The sequence below is a fragment of the Typopeltis vanoorti genome, chromosome 23 (genome assembly GCF_054136105.1).
Source record: "Typopeltis vanoorti isolate ZY-2024b chromosome 23, IOZ_Tvanoo_1.0, whole genome shotgun sequence".
Classification (NCBI taxonomy): domain Eukaryota; kingdom Metazoa; phylum Arthropoda; class Arachnida; order Uropygi; family Thelyphonidae; genus Typopeltis; species Typopeltis vanoorti.
The window spans coordinates 6,006,718-6,030,406 of record NC_143571.1 but is presented as its reverse complement, the minus strand read 5'-3'; the positions used below and the strand labels follow the sequence as shown (position 1 = coordinate 6,030,406).

At 36.0% G+C, this 23,689-nt stretch overlaps 1 protein-coding gene across 4 annotated transcripts in view; it reads left to right on the top strand.

The window, feature by feature from the left end:
- Window positions 1–1,991: 1,991 nt before the first annotated feature.
- The window catches only part of Vps53 (vacuolar protein sorting 53), a 349,419-nt gene continuing 327,721 nt past the window's right edge, over window positions 1,992–23,689 (top strand). The window contains exons 1-2 of one of the 4 annotated variants that reach the window (XM_090412655.1): window positions 1,992–2,444; window positions 21,872–22,002. In XM_090412655.1, coding sequence (XP_090268781.1) covers window positions 2,337–2,444; window positions 21,872–22,002 — 239 coding nt within the window. In that variant the 5' untranslated portion in view covers window positions 1,992–2,336. The other 3 variants (XM_090412658.1, XM_090412656.1, XM_090412657.1) reach the window with 3 other exon arrangements.

Below are 23,689 nucleotides of genomic sequence, written 5' to 3'. Positions count from 1 at the left end.
TCCTCTTTGAAAGCCAAGTAAAAAGTTCACCATTTTAAGATCCGCACAGATGATCCAGTTATGGTCTGTATATTTTAATAACTCCATAACCTTTTTAATGTCCTCATATGTTTCCTTTAAGTGGACTGAATAGCCAATAGGAATTGACCATATACGTTCCCATTGTATAGTAAGACACACTTGAGACTTCTACTTGAACTGTCGATAAATAAACGCCGCTCATTTGGATGGTATTGTACAACACTCATTTCAGTTAGTAAACCTGACACATTGTTACAGTAAACAAACCCACACTCATGATTAAAATATTGTACAAGATTACTTTTCCTGCTACGATAAAAAGTATCTTGCTCCAGTAAGTTTTTTTCATTTAATCTTGAAGCTAACAATTCCGATGATTCCTTTGATAGGCCCAAATCTCTTACTAAGTCATTTAATTCCGCTTGAGTAAAACCAGAACTAGAAATTAAATTTTCATTGTCTAAATCAATATCCGGGTCTTGCTCCTCAAGAACAGCTGGCATATCCCGATCATGCTCGTTCTCAAGTAAAGGAAGTCTTTTATAAATTGGCACGGCTATTTCATTGGAATGAGCAACTGGCCGAATTGCTGAGTCGAGATTTGGATACACAATTTTTTTCTTATTCTTCTTATTATAACCAGGAGTCTGAACTAAACAAAAATAGCAATCATCTACGTGATTTTTCGGTTCACGCCAAATCTTGGAATGCCAAAAGCTAATTTTTGACGTTTTCTCTTGCTCCACTGTAGTAAATTTTCTACACATGACTTACACACTTTATTTGGAGCCCATGACTTGTCCTGATCTGCATTTATTACGTCAAAGAATGAAAGTACACTTTCTTAACGAAATCAGTGATATTTGTCCTTTGACTGGGAACAGTAAAGCTGCCACAAATGTAGCAGAAGGAATCTACACTATTGACACAATTTCGTGTAGTAGACATGATGTATTTTCTTCACTGCCGACTAACATGCAATTAACAAGACAAAAAAAAAAAACAACAACCAGAGACTTTATTGAAACGTTATAAGCGCTCATCATACTTTCACGATCGATTAACGACTGACTGATTTCGATCGTTCTTTGTCCGCTATGACGCATATAGCATTCATTTGTTTTAGGCAGTTGTCATCGCCTACTTTTTATCACCTAAATATATTAGGTCGGTTATCGGCCTCTCTCGCATTCAAAGCTCTAGTACGTGCCGTTGCAGGTTCTTACGCATTTATTCGTTTACTAACAATATAGCATTCATTTGTTTTAGGCAGTTGTCATCGCCTACTTTTTATCACCTAAATATATTAGGTCGGTTATCGGCCTCTCTCGCATTCAAAGCTCTAGTACGTGCCGTTGCAGGTTCTTACGCATTTATTCGTTTACTAACAAGCGAGAGCGGTGAGCGCTCCGATTCTGATCTGCGCACCGCTTTGAATAATAGGCTATATCTTCGAGAAGTTTTCGAATTTCTTGATAAAAAGTTAGGAGCAGATTATTAAAAGTACATACTTTCAGAAAATAATATTAAAAAATCAATTTTTTTGATCCTCTAAATAGTACTGCCTCCTTAAAGCTATCAAAAACTTACAAATTAGCAAAAAGAAAATGCCATAGAGGAAAAACCTGACGTGATAGAGAAAAATGGGTTTGATATTTGAAATCAGCGCGCACCCAAATGAGTAAGAAACAAGTGTCAGATCATAATCAGCAGAAAAATTTTTTTTGTTGTTGTTGGCCAGTGTTATATAACCTCAATGCGAGAACAAACATCATACTGAACAGTAGAATGCTCTAGGTCTCATGGAATCTTTAACGGTATAAGTAATATACTAGAAAAATAAAAATAACTTCAGTGTGTGTGGTACTGAACAGATATGAAATGAAACGATATCACAATAATATATACTTAATATCTTGAATTTCCGTATAAAAATATTAATTCGATTTCACAACAGAGGGGGACAGAAGCCTACATGGCGATGTCAAGAACGATGGGGACTAAGCAAGAAGTTAAAATGCGGTTTTGCTGGTGATGGTGTGAAATTTGTATATTATTTTGACAAGAAGTGTAGCCATTGTTAGTTATTGTATACGGAAGTGTAATAATTCATTCTGAGTTGTTGATCTCCTACTTTGCATATATTTTGGAAACAATTTTTGCATAAAATGTGTCTTTACTGTTTTGTGATGTTGAGAATAAACTTGATTTTCATGAAGGGATTTAAGATCTTATGAGGGAAAAAAACTGATTTTTTTTTTTTTTTTAATTATTTTCAACTGGCAGTAGCGATACAAAGTTGAAAATTTTGTATCATGTCTGTTACAGGTACACCGGCTGAATTTGAAGACGAACTTTTTGAGGATGATAATCTTAATTCGTTTATATCGTTTCCACCTGAGGTGCAGAATGCAATTGAACAGGTTAGACGATTGTATTGTGAAAAATAGGAAAACTATTACATGAACATTTAAATTTATTGGACCTCTTTAGCCATCACTCTTGTTTTTGATTGCATTACCAATCATTATCAAGTATGAAATTCATTTTGATATGGAATCAGTATTACTATTTACTATTATTATCAGTTTATTCACTCATTTGTGGAGTACATACTTTGATTTCTTCTGTTATTACTCACGTATTCTCAACTTTTACTATTATTATTACATAACACCTCCAGGGAGTCCAAAGAGTCATCGAGGGAGGGCACCTACTCCACAACTCTCCGTCTCCACTGCTGAATCTACCAACAACAGGGTGTCCCAAAATTCACACAAGAAGTAATTTTGATAGAAAACACAGGTTTTTAATTAAAAATTATTATTTCTTATTGATTCATAAAGTATACAGTATAGGGTTATGCATGGAATAGCATATCGGGTAAATGGCCTCCACGGCTTTGCTGGCACATAGCACTCTTCTGTCAAAATTTTCCATTACCGTTTTGCATAAATGTGGCTGAATGCATGGGTGGTCGTGGGCTTGTTGGCATAAACCTTAGACTTCAAAAAACCCCAAACAAAAAAGTCCAACAGCGTTAAGTCACATGATCTGGGCGGCCAATTCTGATCACCAAAATGGGAAATTACATGACCAGGAAATGACTCATGCAGTAATTGAATTGTTTCTTGGGCTGTATGGCATGTGGCACCGTCTTGTTGAAACCACATGTCGTCCACATCCATATCTTGCAATTTAGGCACAAAAAACTGGATTATCATGTCGCGATAGCGAGCACCATTAACTGTTATTGCCTTACCAGCTGTATTTTCGAAGAAGAATGGACCGATGATGCCTCCAGCCCAAAATCCGCACCAAACAGTGACACGTTGTGGATGCATTCGTTTCTCAACAATCACTTGTGGATTTTCTGAACCCCAAATGCGACAATTTTGTCGATTAACGAAGCCATCAAGATGAAAATGAGCCTCATCGCTGAAGATGATTTTGTTCGAAAAATAAGCATCCACTTGTTGTTGTTCCATAATCCATTCAACGAACTCTCTTCGCTGTGTGTGGTCATTTTTAATAACCCTGAACTGTCAGCTGTCACGCTGTCTTTTTTTTCTCGTTGGCAACACTTTACCGCACAAATGGCGCTAAATTTAAATCTTGAGTGAATTTTGGGACACCCTGTACAATGAAACCACAACTACCATCATCATCAACAACTACACCAACGCAATCTACTACCCACCCACCTACTGCCACCACTAGTATTTCACAGACAATCGCAAACATCCATGTCTACGGTGGGATTCGAACCTGCAGCCTTTTGGCTGGAGAACAGATACGCTAAACACTTGAACAGCCAGGCTGGCACTTGATTTCGAGTTAGCGGAATGCAATGGCTTTTTTCCTAAAGTTCTTGATGAGGACAGGTATTCCCACCTGTAATCCACTGAAATGAAATATTTGACTGATTTTGACTCTGGCTCCTGCTGATGAGACAGCAATAATGCAAAATGAACTGACTCTCCAATATCCAAGAAAGGGGAATGTTGTGAACTGTATATAATGGGATACTAGGACAACAATTTGAAATCAGTTCTCTATGTTCAGAAAGTCTAGTCTCAAATATATTTTACGTGCAAACTTGTTTGCTCATACGTGGATCTCCTTATGTTCCTTCTACAACATTTATTTTTTTATGCAGTTCTTGCTTTGATGATATTACTCATTAAATGGATGATATTACTCATACATTTAACTCCTATACAGTTTATTCTCTGAACTCTGCAGATACAGTTTAATGTGGACTTCTTCTTCTGACATGCCCCTTGACTGCTTTTACACATTGATTTTCCATTCAAAGGCATGGAAAACTAATGTGATACTGCTTTGTTCAGAAACTATAACTTTCCTTCTTCATATTTAAATTAAAGATGCCAAGAAATTATATTGTTTACTCCTTTATCCAAGTGTAAGCAAAGAAAGTTTATGTATGAAATGTCTCCAAGAGTAGGCTACTATATATTCTTTCCTCCTTCATACTTTCCTCCATCCATGTTTCTCTTATAATTGAAATCACCCAGAATTATTGCTTTTCTTCTCTTAAGCTAAACTGTCTGTGCAGTCTGATATGTGGCTTCATCCAATTTATTCTGTTGTTTTACCCTCAAACCCAGTGTATACTGACTCGTTCTGTTGTCTTAATGTGGAATCTCTATTGTGGTTTGATTTAACTCCTCTGCTGTTATTACTATACCTCTCCCTCTGTTATTGATCATATTAGTTAAACAATAATGTCTTAAACAGATCCTTATGTCATACCACTAGTGACTTTCTCATTAGGACTACTGCTCAAAAGAATAAAGTTATCGGTAGTATGACATACACAACTTACCAATACCTATTAGACATCTGGTCTTGTATCAAATCCATTAACCTACTGTCCAGTTCCATTCATCCCATTTTTAATTTGGGCACAGTATTAGCCTTTGCATCACTAAAATCCTAACTAAGCAATTTAAATACTAACCTTTAAATATTTTATTGTATATTCATCCTCTTGTGTAATACATTTATCACCTGTTGCAATGTGCAAGTAGATTACTAAAATGATCTTCTCATAATAAACTTGTGCTGATCTTCATAGAGAACTTGCTATTATCAACCCATTTCTGAATCCTAGCCACTTGCCAACCCCAGCATCATAATCGTGACACCACATAGAATATGACTGGCTTGTAATTTAGATACTCACTCTTGGCACCCCATTTGTAAAGTAGAATAGCATTACCTTCTTTTACTTATTTGGTTTTTTTTGTCACTAGTTTCTTGTTAAAATAAAAGGGGAAAGCACGAGAGGCCATCCCTGGAAGTTGTGAAGGGAGGAGGTTAGCAAGAGACTAAGCAGTAGCCTTTTTTGCATGGAGGGTTGTTGGACCTTGGAATTCTTTGCCTTATAGAGTAGTGAATGGGTTTAAGGAGTGGTATAATAGATTTTTTATTGTCTAAGATGGGCCTCCCATGATTTGTCTTATGACTCCATGGTGATTTGAATGATAATAATAAATGCATTAATGCTAGCCTTAATGTGTAACAATATCTTCAACTTCTGTCATCTTGTTAACAATGTTGCTTAATTCTTTCTCTACCTTGTTCTCACTCACCTTTAGTTCCTCCTCATTTGTAAACAGTTGTTTTTTACCCTACATTGGGAAGTTCGGTATTACAAACATCAGACTGCCATTTGCCTTTGGTATGTGTGTGAAAGAAATTTGGCAAACTGTTGGTGCTACAAAATTCCAACATCTATGACAAGGATTTAAACAATCAGAATAAATAAATATTTAAAAAAGACCTTTTAGAAAATGTAACTGATAATACTCTTCCAAATAACATTACATCAGAAGAATTAAATGGAACATTAAAAGAAATGAAAGGAGGAGATAAGATATTAGCAAAATGTAAAATATAAGTTTTATATACAGGAAATAAATTTAACCAGCAATTAATTAACAAAATGTATAACACTGGAAATGTGCCCATTGACTGGAATCATGTAACTGTGATCTCATTCTTTAAAAAAGGAAGTAAGAATAACTAACATCTACAGAGGAATAAGTTTATTAAACATAGATTATAAGATATACTGAAATACAAAATGCCGAAAAATAGAATCAACCATATTCTAGAAAAAATTATCACTGTTATTTAGAAAAGGAAGATCCTGCATAGATCCTGTATTTACTCTCAAAACAATGGATTAAAAAAAGAAGAGAATTTAACTTAGAAACATCGGGCATTCATATTGAAACATATTAAAAACATCTGGCATTCTTTAATTTATGATATAATCCAGCGGTAAAAAAACTTTCAACATCTATCTCTGATCCAGAGTAATAAGGTGATACACCTTTTCACTACTGTATTAAAAAGAGGAGAGAATAGAACGAAAATGTTTGAAGTGAGGAGGACTTGGACAAGGATGTTCTCTATCTCTAGTATTATTTAGAATGTACATGACAGAGAATGGAGGTTAACCAACTAAGAAGGAATCCAAAGAGAAAATTATTTTATCTTGGATACCTTTACTCTTTGCAGATGACTAAGTGATATTTGGAACAACTGAGGAGAGTCAAAACTACTAGTCAGAACAACTACAGTCAAAAGATTCATACGGAAAATATATACACTCGGGTCTCTTTTTATGTGGATTTGAAGTTATGCGGTGCACGCCCACAAATACGAGACATTTCAACATTTCTGCGCATGTCAACAGAAGGATAATTCAGCATTTCCGGAACTTTTCCTACGACGGAAACACTTCACAAATCCTGAAATTTTCATGGAACACCTTGGTTATTTTGTAATGTATTCATTAATAATTAATTGTTAATTTAGCAGAGTTTTATTATTAATTGATCATTAATTATTAATTAATTATTAATTAAATTTGGCCAAATGGAGGAAAAAAGCACCAAAGAAATTGCTTTTCTTTGGAAATGAAAATTGCAATTTTAGATCGCTTAGCAAAAAGAGAGGGATCTACAGTGATTGGTAAACATTTAATTTAGGCAAATCTATTATAAGAGCAATTAAAAAGAATGAAGTCGCAATAAGAAAATCTGTCATTTCTGGCACAAAACTAAGTGCCAAATTATCGTACTCAAGAGATGCTTTATTAGAAAACAAGTAACGAGTGCTCATAATTTGGATTGAAGAATTAACTCAAAGGGGAATTCCTATAAGTGGTTATTTAATTAAAGAAAAAGCTCTTCGGTTTTATGAACAGATGAAGCAATTGGAGCCATCTACTTTCGCTTCCCAGGCTGATAAAGAATTTTCGGCTAGCAAAGGATGGTAAACCGGGTTTTTAAAAAGGAATGCACTTCTTAACGTGAAGATTACAGGCGAGGTTGCAGCAGCAGATGAAAAAGCAGCCAAAATTATGGAAGATGGTGGATATTGTCCTGATCAAGTGTTTAATGCTGACGAAACAGGATTGTTTTGGAAGAAAATGCCTAGTCGAACTTACATCGCAAAGTCTGAGAAAAAAGCAAGTGATTTAAAGCAAGCAAAGATCTAGTAACGTTGTTACTTTGTAGCAATGCATCAGAAGATCGAATGTTGAAGCCCTTCCTAGTAAATCGATCTCTAAGACCACGTGCTCTAAAAGGCAAAGATCTAAAACAGCTTCCAGTACATTGGATGGCTAATACAAAGGCCTGGGTAACAACTGCTGTATTTACTGAATGGTTCAATAATTGCTTTATACTTTTTTTTTATTTTTCTATACTCATACCAGAAGTGGTATGAGTATAGAAAATGAGAGAATGGGTGTGCAAGAGGAGCAGGAAAATGGGGAGGCTCAGGGTGGACAGGGGTACACAGCATGAGAAAGGTGGATGCTCCAAGAGGAGGTGAACATGTGTAGTCAGGAAAGAAATGGGATGACCAGGGATCAAGAGGAAACAGTTGGAATTGAAAAGGGTTTTAAAATGAAGAAGTAGAAAGGGAAATGGCCCCAGTTGAGCATGGAGAGGTCACATCGAGTGAGTGGAATAAGTGGAACTAGCTGTAGATCCAGAAATGAGCTGTTGTGTTTGTATACAAATGCTAGAAGTATAAGAAACAAGGAAGATGAAATGGTTGCACTAATTGCGTCTGTTCACCCATAAATTGTCGGAATAAGTGAGACATGGTTGGAAGAGGATGACATCCTGACAGGAATAGAGATGGAAGGGTATGATGTGTTTCGTGAGGACAGAGGGGGTAAAAAGGGAGGGGGAGTGCTATTGATGATAGAGAAAGAGTTATGTCCATATAAAGTAGAGATGCAAGAAGGAAATAGTGCCAGTGGTTTTGAGGCAGTATGGTGTGAATGGAATCAAATACTTGGTGGGATGTTGTTATAAACCAGGTAATGTGGATGGTGGTGATAATGAAATGTACAATCAAATTAGCCAAGTAAATAAGAAAAGGATGATCATTATGAGTGATTTTAATTATGGCAATATAGACTGGAATGATTAGATAGCAACTGGAAGTAAAGAAAATCAGTTCCTTCAGTTTTTCAGGGATAACTATCTCAGACAGTATGTAACAGAGGGCACACGAGGATTGAGGGTCTTGGATTTGGGCATCTCATCAGAGGATGTAATTATAAATGAGGTGTCAAATCATCCACCAATTGGTGAGAGTGACCATGAGGTGATTACCTGGATGGTTGCCAGCAGTGTGAGGACCTCTGTGAGAAAAGGGTATATGTGGAACTACAAGGGGGTGGGTGATTATGAAGAGCTCAGGAGACAGCTTGCAGGTGTAGTGTGGAATGAGGAGTTAGCTGGAAAAGAGATCAATGCAGCTTGGGGGATTTTCAAAAACTGTTTAGTAGATGCAATGTCTAAATGTATTCCAAGGGTGAGAAGGTTAAATAAGGTGGGTGTGAGATCGATGAATAAAGAGATTAAGCATGTGATATAGAGAAAATGGGCATTGTGGAGGCAGCATAAGAGAAGTGAAAATAACCAATTCCATGAAGTCTACAAAGACCAAGCAAGGAGGGTGACTTGGTTGGTGAGGGTAGCTAAAGAGAGGTATGAACAGCAGTTGGCTAATGAAGCCAAAAAAAAAAAATATAAACTAGATGTTAATAAGGCTGTGGGACTTGATAATATATCTCCACGTATTCTGAAGAAATGTGCCAGGGAGTTGACACCTGCCTTGACTTATTTTTTTAATATGAGTCTTGCACTCAGTCAAGTTCCTAAGGAGTGGAAGGAGGGCAAGATTGTGCCGCTTCATAAAGGAGGTGATCGCACTCAAGCATCAAACTATAGGCCTATCTGTGTGTCAGGTGTTGTGGTTAAGTTGTTGGAGAAGCTTGTGAGAACTAGGATCCAGAGCTGGTGTGATAACAATGGTATTATCTTTGATGGACAGCATGGATTTGCTAAAGGGAGGTCATGTTTTAGTAATCTACTTACTTATTACAATAAAGTGACTGCTTCCTTGGACAGAGGATAAGGATACACAGTAATATACTTGGATTTCGCAAAAGCTTTTGATAGAGTACCTCATGATAGGTTGACAGTTAAACTAGAGCAGATGGAGTTGGATATTAGATTGGTGCATTGGATTGGAGACTGGCTATCTGATAGGTAGCAACAAGTTGTGTATGGGGGGAGCGATATCCAGGAAAAGGAAATTACTAGATTTGGATGGAGATATTCAGTTGTTTGCAGATGATGCAAAGTTGGGACGAACCATAAAGTGTAGTGAAGATGATGGCCTTACAGGAAGACTTGAATAGATTGAGTGATTGGGCATGGAAATGGGGATGTGAATTCAATGTTGCAAAATGTAAGGTTTTAAAATTTGGAAAACAAAGATGGGATGCAGAATTTATGCTTAGTGAGAATATATTGTTGGAGGTAGAGGAAATAAGAGATCTGGGGATGATAGTGGATAAGAATCTAAAATTTAGGGGATACATCACCAAAATTGTGAAGATAACACAAAGGCTCTGGGAATGATGAGGACACTGATGTGTAGAAGTAGGGAGATTCTTGTTCCATTGTATAAAGCTTTGATTAGGCCACACATGGACTATTGTGCCCAGATTTGGCCACCGGGTTTTCAGAAGGATGAAGAGATGTTGGAAAGGGTCCAAAGGAGATTGACTAAGGTAGTTTCTGACCTCTGGAATGTCGAGTATGAGGAAAGATTGAGAAGATGTAATTTGTAGAGTCTGGTGGATAGGAGGAAGAGGGGAGATATGATAGAGACCTACAAGTTGGTAAGGGATTGTTATAGGATCAATGCTGGAGAAGTTTTACAGAGAATAGTGGGAGATTAGGGGAGAACCAGAGATCATCCCTGGAAACTGTATCAAGAGGGTGTGAGTAGGGGAGTGAGAGGCAGATTTTTTTCGTGCAGAGTTGTGAATGATTGGAATGCCTTACCTGAGAATGTTGTGTCTTCAAAGAGTTTGAATGTGTTTAAAACATGGTATGATGAGCTGTGTGTGTAATAAAAGGACCTCCCAGATGAGTCTTTGACTCCTTGAGGTCTTGGGGGTGGTAATAATAATAATAATAAATTGGAGGATATGGGATTGCATTAGGAACTGTTAGCTTGTATAAAAATGGCTGGCTGACAGGTATAAAAAATTGGTGAATGGTGATTTGAAATATTTAAGGTGATTAGTAGTACTGCATGGGATCAATCTCTTGTCCTTTGCTATTCAGTCTTTATATTAATGACGTTGGGATAGCTGCTTGCTGATGATGCAAAGATAGACAAGATGATCAGGATTGTGACTGACATGCAGTTCTTGCAGAGTGATTTCAATAAGCTGGAACTGTAGATGTGTGAAAATGGCTGTGAGGTTAATGTTAGTAAATGTTAAGTTATATGCTTTCATGTAATGAGATCTGATGGTTATATTGGCAGGAGTATCCTAAATGAAACTGTTCAAGCTAGGAATCTTGTTGTTTTGGTAGAGAGGAATTTGAAGTTCAAGGACCTTATAGCAGAAATTGCAAGTATAACTCAAGGAATAATTGCAGTACTGAAATGAACATTGAATATAATGATATGGAAGTCATTTTGCCTCTTTACAAGTCCTTGATATGATCAGTGAGGACTATTATACACAGATCTGGTCTCCTGATCGTATTGTGGTGACGCATGAAGATACAGTGGAGAGAATGTTAGATATTTTAACTGCTGAACAAATCCTCAATCTGTTGCAGATTATGGCAACAGATTGAGGATTTGTTGATTGTAGACAGTAGCAAACAGGAAAAAGAAGAGTGATATCAGAGACCTACACAAACTTCTGAAATGTCATACAGTATACTGGTTGATGGAAATTTTCTTTTTATGGAGGGTATGTGTGAGAGAGAGAGAGAGAGCATTCATTGAAGTTAAAAATTAATGCAGTCAGGAAAGGGTGAGAGCTAGATTTTTCTCTCATGGAGCAGTGCTTGATTTGAATGGCTTTCCTTCAGAAGTGGTATGTGCAGGTAGTGTGAATGAATTGAAGAAAAGGTAAGACACTGGTGTAAGTGCCTTTCCTTTAATGTTACACAGTGATCAGCATTCGTTTCGGTAAATTATAGAGATTACAGCTGTGTTAGGAATAATTACTTATGTTTCAACCTTTATGTTAAAGTCATCATCTGGAATACACACACACACACACACACACACACACACACACACACACACACACACACACACACACACACACACACACACACACCTTTTTATATATATACATACACACAAAGACAAGTTTTTTGCATTTCAAACAGTATGCCAGAGTGACAATGATTTTATCAACTGTTATTCTGCTGGCTTGACCTCTAGTGGGGAAAAAAGAAAACCCATCAAAGCTATATCCTATTTAGAACATCATCAAAGAACAAATTCATATTAATGCTTTTTTTTTTTTTTATTAAAATAAAGAGCCAAAAAGGCTTCAGTTCGGTGATGCAAAATTATATAAGTAAAGTGGATATTAGATCCAGAATTATTTCAAAGCTGAATATAGAAAAACTATGAAAGTTTTGTAAAAACAAGTTGACCAGAGAGTTTATGGGAATTCACTCACTGGCATGTATTTTGCATCACCGAACTGAAGCCTTTTGGCTCTTTATTTTAATACTTTTATGCAACAACCAAGAGTTCAATTATGAAAAATACACCTCTCTGACATTTCAAGTTCCTTACTACTGAACGAGAGTTTCTGCCTGATCTCTGAGGAGAACCCTCCAGTTCGAAACAGCTGTCAGGCCAGTGAAACCTTATCAAAATGGACTAAAAGAAAGCGAATATATAGATGCTTGGGCAGCATTTATGTTTTCTAAGTAGTCTGCACTAAGGCAACTCATGAATGCCGGCGAGTGTATTCCCATAAGCTCTCTGGTCAATTTATTTTTATGAAACTTTCATAGTTTTTACATTCGGCTTTGAAATAATGCTGGATCTAATATCCACATTACTTACATAATTCATAGTAATAATACTTTTAATACAGCAAAATGGTGACCTAATTAATAATTTAACAAAAGTATTTGTTATATTAATTCTAAGATGCTAGATTACTACAGGTTATGTGGGTAGAATGTGTACCATCCATATTGGAATTTTTAGACCACCACTGTTGTTAAGATTAGGGTTGTTGATAAGAAAGTTTTTCACAGGCCTCTTTAAATTTGCACCCACACCAAGGCTGATAAGAATTTCACAAGTGTGAAATTCTTATGGAGGGCACCTACTTTGCAACTCTCCGACTCAACCACTCAATCCACCAACTTTAATAAACCATAACTACCTTCATCATCTACACCAATGCCATCTACCACCACTAGTATTTTCACAGACAATCACAAACATCCATGCCTACAGCAGGATTCAAACCCACAGCCTTTTGACTGGAGAGTGGATATGCTGACCACTCGACCAACCAGGCTGGCTAATTGCTTGTCTTTCTGTGTACTTCAGATGATGACCTTAATATGAAGGTTGAAACGTTGGGAAATTAAAGTAATTATTCCTAACACAATTGTAGTCTCCATAATTTACTGAAATGAAGCTGGTGTGGGTGATATATGGGCTCTCTCAATGAGTTCCCATATTATATTGCTGTCCTTTTCATGTAATTCCTCATTCTATGCTTTTCTTTCTTTTCCAGCTTAAACTTATCATTCATTCATTTTATGCCTATCCTTTTAACTTATCTTTTGGAAAACATTCAGATATTGCTCATGGTAAATATTTTTTGGTCATTGGCCATGTAGCATTTCTGTCTTTCCACCTAATTCTTCATTTTATGCTGTTGCTCCAAGGTGTCTCTTTAGCTTTCGGTCACCTGTCTTGTAGTTCTACAGATATCCTTTTCTTGCAGAAGTACTCATATGGTGTCACTGAGGTGATTACTGCTTAGACACTTGCTAATTGGAGGCAGTTTTGATACCTCATTCACAATAACATATCCTGTGACCAAATCCAAAGGCTCTCAATCCTTGTGTGTACCACTGTGGCTCATTGTCAATGATAGCTATCACTCAGAAATTCACTTTTCTTCCTTCTAGATGCTATGTTTTCTTTTCATTTAAAATCATCCATTGTGATTACCCACTTTTTATTCACTAACCAATTGCCTAAACATTTTTATATCATCCTTTATATGTCTCTACTCTTATAGCAATATCTCACTAAGGATCTTATCCTGTGTGCCTGTACTTTGCACCACACCTCAAACTACTGCCAGTATACCCCCCCTTCCGCACCTCGTCATCTGTACATGGAGCAGGTGCAGCTACTGTCATTAACAGCATCCCCCCCCCCCCCACACACACCTATTGCCTTTCCTATCCTCATGGAAAAACTCCACTATATACCATCCATCTAATTCATTTGGTATATTACTTCTAGCTCTACATGTATCCTTTTCTCTGATGGTCATAAGTTATCTTATTTTCCTTTTATGGGAAATTATTCTTCATCACATCCCTCCTTGTTTATTTATTTTTTAGAATAAACATAAAAAATTTCTTAGGACTTTGTTTGGACTATGCTACTCTTCTTTATTCACATATGGCTGACAGGTTCTCCTTGAATGGGACAGCTCTCCACAGACTGTTTGGTATATGGAAGCCAGAGAACCTAATCCACAGGCCAAATATCTCACTAATTCCTAACAAGCAATGTGGTAGTTGTGGTTTACAGGTTGGTGAATGTAGTCTGTCATGGGTAGGTGGGGGAGGAGTGTAGTTGGCATTTTCTCTAACTCAAAGTATGCTTTTATATATTGTTATTATTACGAGATCTCCACAGTCAAGACTCATTGCAGGAGGTGTGGTAGTCACATATACCGTTCATTGTATTGTGCCTTAAATACATTCACTTTCTCCACACTAGGGTTTCCAAGTCATGACTTTTTTGTATAATAGGGGTGAAATTGTATAGGCCTGGGAATTCCCAGGACTATACGATTTCACTCATAAATTTTAAAAAATATATATTTACTATTTATTAAGTTTTATAAAATGTATCAACAACTACTAAATGAATGGCATGATTAAGACAGAATAAATTTTGACTAAGCTTTCACATTCATATTTCTTCATCATTACTCTCATTCCATTTGTCATTATAGCCACAAAATATTTTTTTTTCCCCAAATTTATTCCAAATTCTTGCATTTGTAAGTCAGTATTTTTTCTAGAACATTATCCAGATATATGAACTGAACCTAAATTATTATTTTTTTCTTTTAAATTTACTGTGATGGATCATGATGGTTATTTTTTGGAAAATCAATTGGAAAAAGACCATCATACTTCATCACAGTAAATTTAGAAGAGAAAGACTGTGTTTAGAATCTGCTGCTGCTCTTAAAAATCAATACCTCCTTCTTCTTGCTCAGTCTCCTCATGTCTGAGGACTTGTGACTCTAGCCACAATGTCTCTCCATTTCTTTGTCTTTTGTTACAGTAGTGACCAACTCCAAAGTACATCTGGTGATCTTTTTAATCTGGTCCAACCATCTTGGTCATCCTTTTTTTCTTCTTTCACTTTGCCCTGGATGATAAGTTTTTCAAGGTTGTCATTTTCGTGTCTTGAAATGTGACCAAAATATTTGAGAATTCTTTTATTTACATCACATAGCTGCCCCTTGATTTTTAGTTGATTTATTATACTTTCCTTTGACTTTTTGTCCATCCAGGAGATTCTCAACATTCTCTAGCACCACATCTTCAAGCTGTTTATCTTGTCAATATCTTTCAATATTGACAAGATAAACAGCCTTTGTGTGTGTGTGTTACATCTCATTTTGTATTCCCTGACAATGTTTCTGTAACTGAGATGAAATATTGGAAGCATTAAATACTATGTTTAATAATTTCCTAGTGTTGTTTCACTCCATTAAACTTTTATCATGAGTTTTTCCCAGTACTTACCTTAACACATGGACAGAAACCCTACATTGCACTTGCCATACTCTCGGGCATTGCTTCCAATTACCCACTACTCTCTGTGCAAAAAACCTATTCCTCATCCCCTTGCTCGCATTCGCATGCGGCTTCTGGGGATGACTTCTAGCCCCTCCCCCTCTTCTCCTATTCAATGTTAAACTTCTTCCAAATTAATCTGGTAATGTGTCTCAGTCATATCCCTCCTTTTGTCCACCAGTCTCTGCAAATTGCAATTCTTCAATCTCTCTTCATACTTAACATTCTAGAGACCAGAAACCACCACCTTAGTCAATCATCTCTGGACCATTTTCAATATCTCTTCATTCTTTTTGAGAACCAGGTGACCAAATCTGTGCACAGTAATTCATATGTGGCTTGAACAGATCCTTATACAACGGAACCATAACATCCTTAGTTCCACATGTCAGTGTCCTTTCCATCATTGCCATAATCTGCTATGCTGGCTTCACAAGTTTAGCATTGTGTCCCTGAAATTTAGGTCCTTTTCACAGTCACTCCTGGATCTCTCATTCCTCTAAGACATTCTCATTAATGCACCAAAAAATGTAAAAAAAAAGCATAAAATGTATGAAGGGATAAAAATATAGTTAGAAACATATTATTGCAAAATTGAATATAAACAAATGTTAAAATGTAACATGAATATAAGAATGTATAAAAAAGTGAAACATTTATTATGTGCATGATAAATTAACAAATCAATGATGACAGTGTACTAGCTAGATATTTTATAGAAATGTGTGGTAGATATAATAAAATAATATTTTGAAAAAAATAGTTTAATGTACTTAAAGGAAATTTAAAACTTTCTTAAGTCATATTTTGCTCGCTGTAACTTGAGCATACAGAAAGAGAGCAAGATAATTATACTCAAACTGCTACATTCAGCTAAGAGCAGAATCCAAGAACACCAAGATTTTATAAGAGTTCTAGAATCAGAAGGTTCAGATTTTGCTTCTTATGCAATCAACACTAGAAAGAGTTCACTGGGATCACACAAAGATTTTGCACTACGGTGCATTTAATTTTGATTGTCTATTCCTTGAAATGTGCAAACCTGTATCAACCTAATCATAATCAAACAGACTGTGTACTTATCTTAAAGTTCTAGGAAGTAAATCATCACAAATTGTTTTTAAATTAATTTTGAATTACACAACTATACCTGGTTCCTTGAAACTTATTTATTTAGTGTATGGGTAAAAATACAAAAAATTAATGAGCAGAACTATATACAGATTGACAGTTCAGTTAACCAAATGATAGCACTATCTGGGAGTAAATGCAAGTTCCTCAGGCTTCCAGGAAAGGAGTGTGTTTGGGATGTTGATGGCATGAGAAGCAAAGCCCGAACCTTCTGAATCTAGAAATATTATGTAATCTTGGTGTTCTTGGATTCTGGTCTTAGCAGAATGGTCAGTCTATCCAAAATATCAAAGTTGATAAACACCAGGGAAGGATAGTGAAGGTAATTTATTCTTAGTAGATGGTAGGAAAGAAGCTAATTTTCATGTTAATGAAAATTAGCTTCTTTCCTACCATCTACTAAGACTAAATGCTTCTTTCCTACCATATAATTTGAAAGTATAGATGTATTTATATAATAAATTCTAATAAAAATAATTAATAAATTCAAATTTTTCCTTTATGTATTAAGCTTTTTTTTTTTCCGAAGTACTATTGTGTACTAGCTTTGTTTACGGTTCTGTTTGGAGTAACCTGTCATCAGATTACAGAAGGAAGGTGAGAAATCTAGTTCATGAGGTTGCCTTGAAGTTTATGATGATAATAATCTCACTGATTTTGTCAATTTGTCCTGTATATTACAGAACAAACTGATGACGACAACAACAAAAAAAAAGCTTACAGGTTTTTTGTTCTTACTCTTTTTTGAAATGTTTTTATATTCATTTTAATGTTTAATTGCTTTATATTCATATCTGTGGCTTCATGTTCACTTCCTATATATTATATTTTTACTTTTATGCTTTCAGCTCTATTTTGAGTTCTGTGCTAAAAAAAAAAAAAAGAAAAAAATCCTTTCATTAATTTAGAAGATTCTATAAAACAATTTATTTCTCTTTTTTTTCCTAGAATGTTTCAGGTATGTTTTTCAGGTAAAAGAGATTTTTTTCCTTGGTGGGTGGTGAACAGGTGAAATGCATTGCCAAAGTGGATAGTGACTGCTCCTGCATTGAATGTTCAAGACATGGTATGATAGTTATTTTGGTCTGTTAATGTTTGACTTCCTGCATTGAGTCTTTGGACTCCATGGAGACTTGGAAGTAACACTATCTAAATATCAGCATATTTTTCATAAAGTAAAATTTGATATGTAAACTTATTAACATTTTGTAGATTTTGGGTTGGTCAAGTTGGGATAGTTGTATATAAAAAAGTCACGAAGTCATGCATCATGCTTTCTTTAGTCAGTTAGTTATTCACATGTAACATCATTTTGATGCTGTATGGTCACTCTCATACCTCATTTGGTTTTGAGAGTGAAGTCTTCTGTTAGACGAAGTAATAGGGATGCTGTTTCCACAGAGTTAGTAGAACAGTCACAAAAATCAATACCCTTGGTGGGATTCGAAACCACAGCCTCTTGGCTATGCTAACCACTCTCCCAACCAGTTGGCCCTTTTTTTTTTATTTCAGCAGTAATTATCATATGGTATTTATCAGCATTGGAATATTAGAATATATAATAACAATGTTCTTCTTTATTGAATGAATATAGATAAAAGAAGAGCAGACCAAATGCATGAGTTTTTGCCCTGACCTTAATTTTTTTTTTTAAATCTTTATTTTCCTCCATTTGCAAAATTTGCTGCATCTAGTACTTTCAAAGTTCCTTGACCAACTTTGAAAATACAGTATTAGATTTATTTGCTTACTCTTAAATGTTGGATATAAATAAATTAAAAATTACAGTTGATTAATATGTTTATCAATTTGAACCTTTAAATCCAATTTGAGTATTTGTCGTTTCGTATTTATTTTATATAGATTAAAAATAGAATTGTGTTTCTTATCCTCTAAATTTAATATACAGGGTGGTTCAAAATTCCACGTACAAACTTTGAGGGGAGGTAGAGAACATCAAAATCAACCATATTCATAGGAAAGCATGACTGGAAACGCCACCGGAAGGTACTAACAGGGACACAAAGACACAGAAATAACACAAGGCAGTAAGTAGTGTAAAAAGCTTTATTAGGTGTAACTGAACAGTTCAATAGTAGTTGGATACATAATATGGTTTCACATCAGGTACTCAAAGTTACGACCATTAGCAGTGATGAATGCCTGACACTGACGATGCATTGATTACTGTACATTTTCGAAAATACCTGGAGTTTCCTGGATATTAGCAGCGCCGATGGCGATTCTTGCCACAAGGTCCATGTCAGAGGCAACAGGCGTTTCGTATACCATGGCTTTAAGGGTTCCTCACAGAAAGAAATCAATGCTCGATAAATCAGGTGAGCGTGGGCCGTGCGATAGGTCCACCATGCCCAATCCATCGTGCCCCAAAGGACCTGTCCAAATACTGATGCACAGAAATGCCAAAATGGGCTGGAGCCCCGTCATGTTGGAACCACATCTGCCAACGCACAGTCATTGGAACATTGTTCAGTAAATCTGGCAGAACTTCTTCCAGAAAGGTTCAATACTTCTGGGAGTTCAGTCAGGGTGGTAACAGATATGTGCTGACTAAACAGTTAGCGACAATACATGCCCATACGTTAATGGCTAAACGTTGTTGTGTAGCATGTGGGTTCTCATGGGCCCACACATGAGCATTGTGGTGATTGAAGACCCCTGCACGGGTAAATGAAGCTTCATCCATGAACAAAACACAAGTTCAAAAATCCGGGTCTACGGCACTTTTCTGCAGAAACCACTGTGCAAATTCCACACGTCGAGGATATCTTCGGCCATCAGTAACTGGATCCATTGCAGATGAAATGGATGTAAGGACTCAGAGTGCGAAACGTGCAATACACTGGATCGCGATACTCCTGTAGCAGAGGCAATGACACATGTGCTTGTCTCTGGATTATTGTCCATTGCATGCAACACCTCCTCTTCCATGGCACGATATTGTGCTGATTGTGGCCGTCGACTATTATGAATGTGATCCCTGAATGATCCATAGTCACACAAATTCTGATGCAGATGCGCAAACATTTGATGATGCGGTACGCGTCTGTTTGGATACCTTTTGCAATACATTTGTACAGCGGCTTGTCCATTGCCATCAGCTAACCCGTAAATGAGGTGCATCTCTGCCATCTCAGTGTTCGTAAAACACGCATGTTCTTCATATGATGTCGAAAGCTTGAATGAAGAAGCCCCAATTGCCCACCTGGAGTGCTGGCAAACATCGCCACCTATCACTTTTGGGTGGCGTTTCCAGTCATGCTTTCCTATGTGAATATGGTCAATGTTTTCTACCTCCCCTCAAAGTTTGTACGTGGAATTTTGAACCATCCTGTATATTATTATAATACACACATTTTACTTTTGTTGAGAACTAACCTATAGTGAACATTTTTACTTTCATGGAGAGATAAAACAAGGTAATACACTGTTTTTCATAAATTATTTAAAAATAGAAAAATTGCAATAGCTCAGTAGTGGTGGTGGGGGAAGCGAACATACGAAAGTCAGGTACCTTATGTAAAAATTGATGCTGAATCTGGTTACTATATACAAATAAGTGAGCTGTCAGCACTATATGCAAATTGAGCATGGAAAAAAGCAGATGTTTTGGAGTGGTTTTCTATTTTGTGTCTAGACTGAGAAAAAGATATTTTGTGCTAGTAAAATTCTTGGATATATGGCTGTAAGACATCATTTAACTGATGAAATCAGGTGACAAGGATCATAAGACTACAAGCTGACCAAGGTCAGGCATAGGTAACCAGATTGGGTGCATGTGAGTCATTCCATGTTTCACCGACTGTGAAAACCAATTCCAGCAGTCACAAGCAGCATCCTGGAAATACAGCGGAAGGAAGGCACAGGTTACAACTGCAGTGTGCAATCAATATCTCTGATTATCTGCTTGCTGAAACATGAGTGCTACCCCAAATCAGCTACAATCTGACCTTGCATTGTTTTCAAGAACATTGTAATCTGCTTCCACTGTATGCTAGGTGGCAAGTAGTCTTCATGTCCCTATCCCCATGCCATAGGTGTGAACATTTGAAATGGGCCAGGCTCCACATCATCTTTACCTGACCAATGGGGTGGGGGGAGGGTCTGTATTGTTAATAGACAAGTCCCAATTTGTTCTACAAAGCAATACCAGATGTGCTCTGATCTGGAGAGAACCAGGGATATGTATCTCACTAATATCTGTGGAAAAGACACTTATGGTGGAGATAGGGGAAGGCATCTTGTTGAGTGGAATCACTGACTTTTATGTACTTTCTAGCTGAACCATGATTGCTACAACTTATAGAGACAAGGCCTGGTCCCCTATGTTTGTCTGCATGTAGGTTTGATCTACATGATGATAATGCTCATCTTCATTGAGTAAAACTTGCAGACCAGTATCTTCTAAAAGAAACTCTCATATGTATCTACTGACCAGCAAGGTCTCCTGACCTTAATCATATTTAGCATGTGTGGGATTCTCTAGGTAGACGTGCTGCTACTCTCAACCATCCTTCTCTCCAAAACCTTGAAGGACTTAGAAAAGTTTTGCAGGAGCAATGGTTGTTATTACCATATGAGCTCTTGGACACTATTATAAACAGTATGAAATGTCATTGTGAACACTGTTGCTGTGATGGGTGATCACATTCCTTATTGTGAGGTACAAAATGACAATCTCTTGTTTTTGACCATTGTCTTCGTGTATATGCATTTATTACTGAATTAAGCTATTCATTTACAGTATTTATAGACATTTCTTTCATGTCTCATATCATACTGCTTTCATGAATTGCATAATAATTCATAATACAGTTTTTGAATTATCTTAATTTTTCTCTTTATTCCTTAATTTATGGAACCAGTGTATTTTAATAACGCTATCATCATCTTTTTTTTTTTTTATTTAAGTTGCCTTTTTCATCACAAGATGTAGAGCTTTTGATTGATAGTAAGTTTTTGTCAGTTCTAGTGGCCTGAATTTTTTATGCATAGCCAGAAGAGAAGGATTTCAAATGCAGCATATGATTATTTATTGTCCATGCTATATTGCTTGTTTATTTACTGACTATTTTCTACATGCTGTTAAGTGTGTAAAAAGAACACTCAGCAATTGTTGCTTTATTTAAATATTTTTCTTATAAGTCATATAATTGGTTTTATTTTATATAATTAATTGATTTCTTTTATTTAATTTTATTTATTTTGTTTTATTCTTGCAGGTTCTTCCAAGTGTTGATCCTCTTGATAGACCAGACTTCAATGCAGTGGATTACATTAACACACTCTTTCCTACAGAACAATCATTGTCTAATATTGATGAAGTTATTGGTAGGATGAAGTTAAAGATAAGGTACTTTGCTGCTTAAAATATGTGACTTTTATATATGAAAATATTATGAAATTACATAAAAACTATATGAGATAAACTATTGCATTATGCTTATATATTAATTGTACAACAGAAATGCATTAACTTTGAAACCTTTGAACAATAGATAAATGAATTAAATATATTTTTATTGAATTGCAGCATGATTTTGGTTTGGCACAGTCAAAAAATACTAAATTTTTTTTTTGTTTTACATATTAAATATGTTGTGCCAGTTACTATTCCTCTGTTTTTTGGTACACTGAGATATCAGTGTACCAGATGTGTGTGTGTGTGTGTGTGTGTGTGTGCAATTTTTAGATGCAATGATTAATTTGTAATATATTATATTTTGTATAATGTGGATTTAAAGATCTATTATTGTAAGCATCTGATTGGTAGTTAATGTAAATGTTAATATATTATTTATTAACATAAATTGTTTGAAAATAATGAGACAATCATTCAAATCGTTCAAATTGCTATATATGCTGCGCTGTACTGTACTGTATCCTTAATTATGAATTGTTTCAATAAAAGTATTTATTATTATTAAAATTAGACTTGTGGAGTCAAGACTCATCTCAGGAGGTCCACTCTAACACACTCAGCTCATCATACTGAGATTTAAATGCATTCAATGTCTCCACACTCATCACACTTTCAGGCAATGTGTTCTGTGATTCACCATGTAAAAAAAACCTTCTCTATCCCCTTGCTCACACCTTCCTTATACAGTTTCCATGGATGATCTCTTGTTCTTTCACTGTTTCCATCCATTCTGAAATATTTTTATGACGTGAACTGACTGATGTCAGTTCATGTGGTTGCAGCATATTTAGAACATGTAAAATAATCTGTGGCTGAAGTCATTAAAAAATGGAAACAGGATGGGGGAAAAAAACAGAGATTCAAGATAGAGTAATAATACAAACCACATAAAGTGACAAAAATAAATAGAATAATGCTGTATGTTCCCCTCCCCTACATCTCATTATGCATCCCTGATGTCTCTCAACCAGAAGTTTAGGGCATCTCATCTTCTGTAAAGATTTATGTTAGACTATTATATACTGAATTCCACACTTTTAGTTTGATTGGAAAGGCTTCTGTGTTCAGGCAAAATATCACCCTGAAATAATATTTGTGTTCAACTTGTATGGTTGTGACTTATGATTGGACAGCAGAACCATCATAATGCTGTTGTATAAGTGATGAATTATGATATAGTACAGAATTGTGATGTGCTCTCTTCAGATCACATGAATGCGTCTGGTTCAGGTGGCTGCTAGAACATTATTTACCAAAATGTTTTGTTCTATTTGTTAAGTATTGGAGAGGATAATATTAATGTCAAGGTAATACCCAATGTTATTTCGACATTCTGGAACTGTTGTTTATGCTGGTGCAGTTTTATGGAAACAGCTAGGTTGTGTCACTCAACATAATAATGCACTATATCATACTGCAAGATTTTTGGTAAAGTTTGAGCCAGTGTATAGACAGATGCTATACACTGGTCTCATAGTCAGTTGCTTCAGCTGTAATTCCAGTAAAACCAAACCATATTCCTCTTTAGCCACCAAATATAACTGTTATTTCTGTGCAAGAAACCAATTCTCACCAGTACAGCTGCTAACCCTATGCAAACTTCAATCTGTTCAGCTTT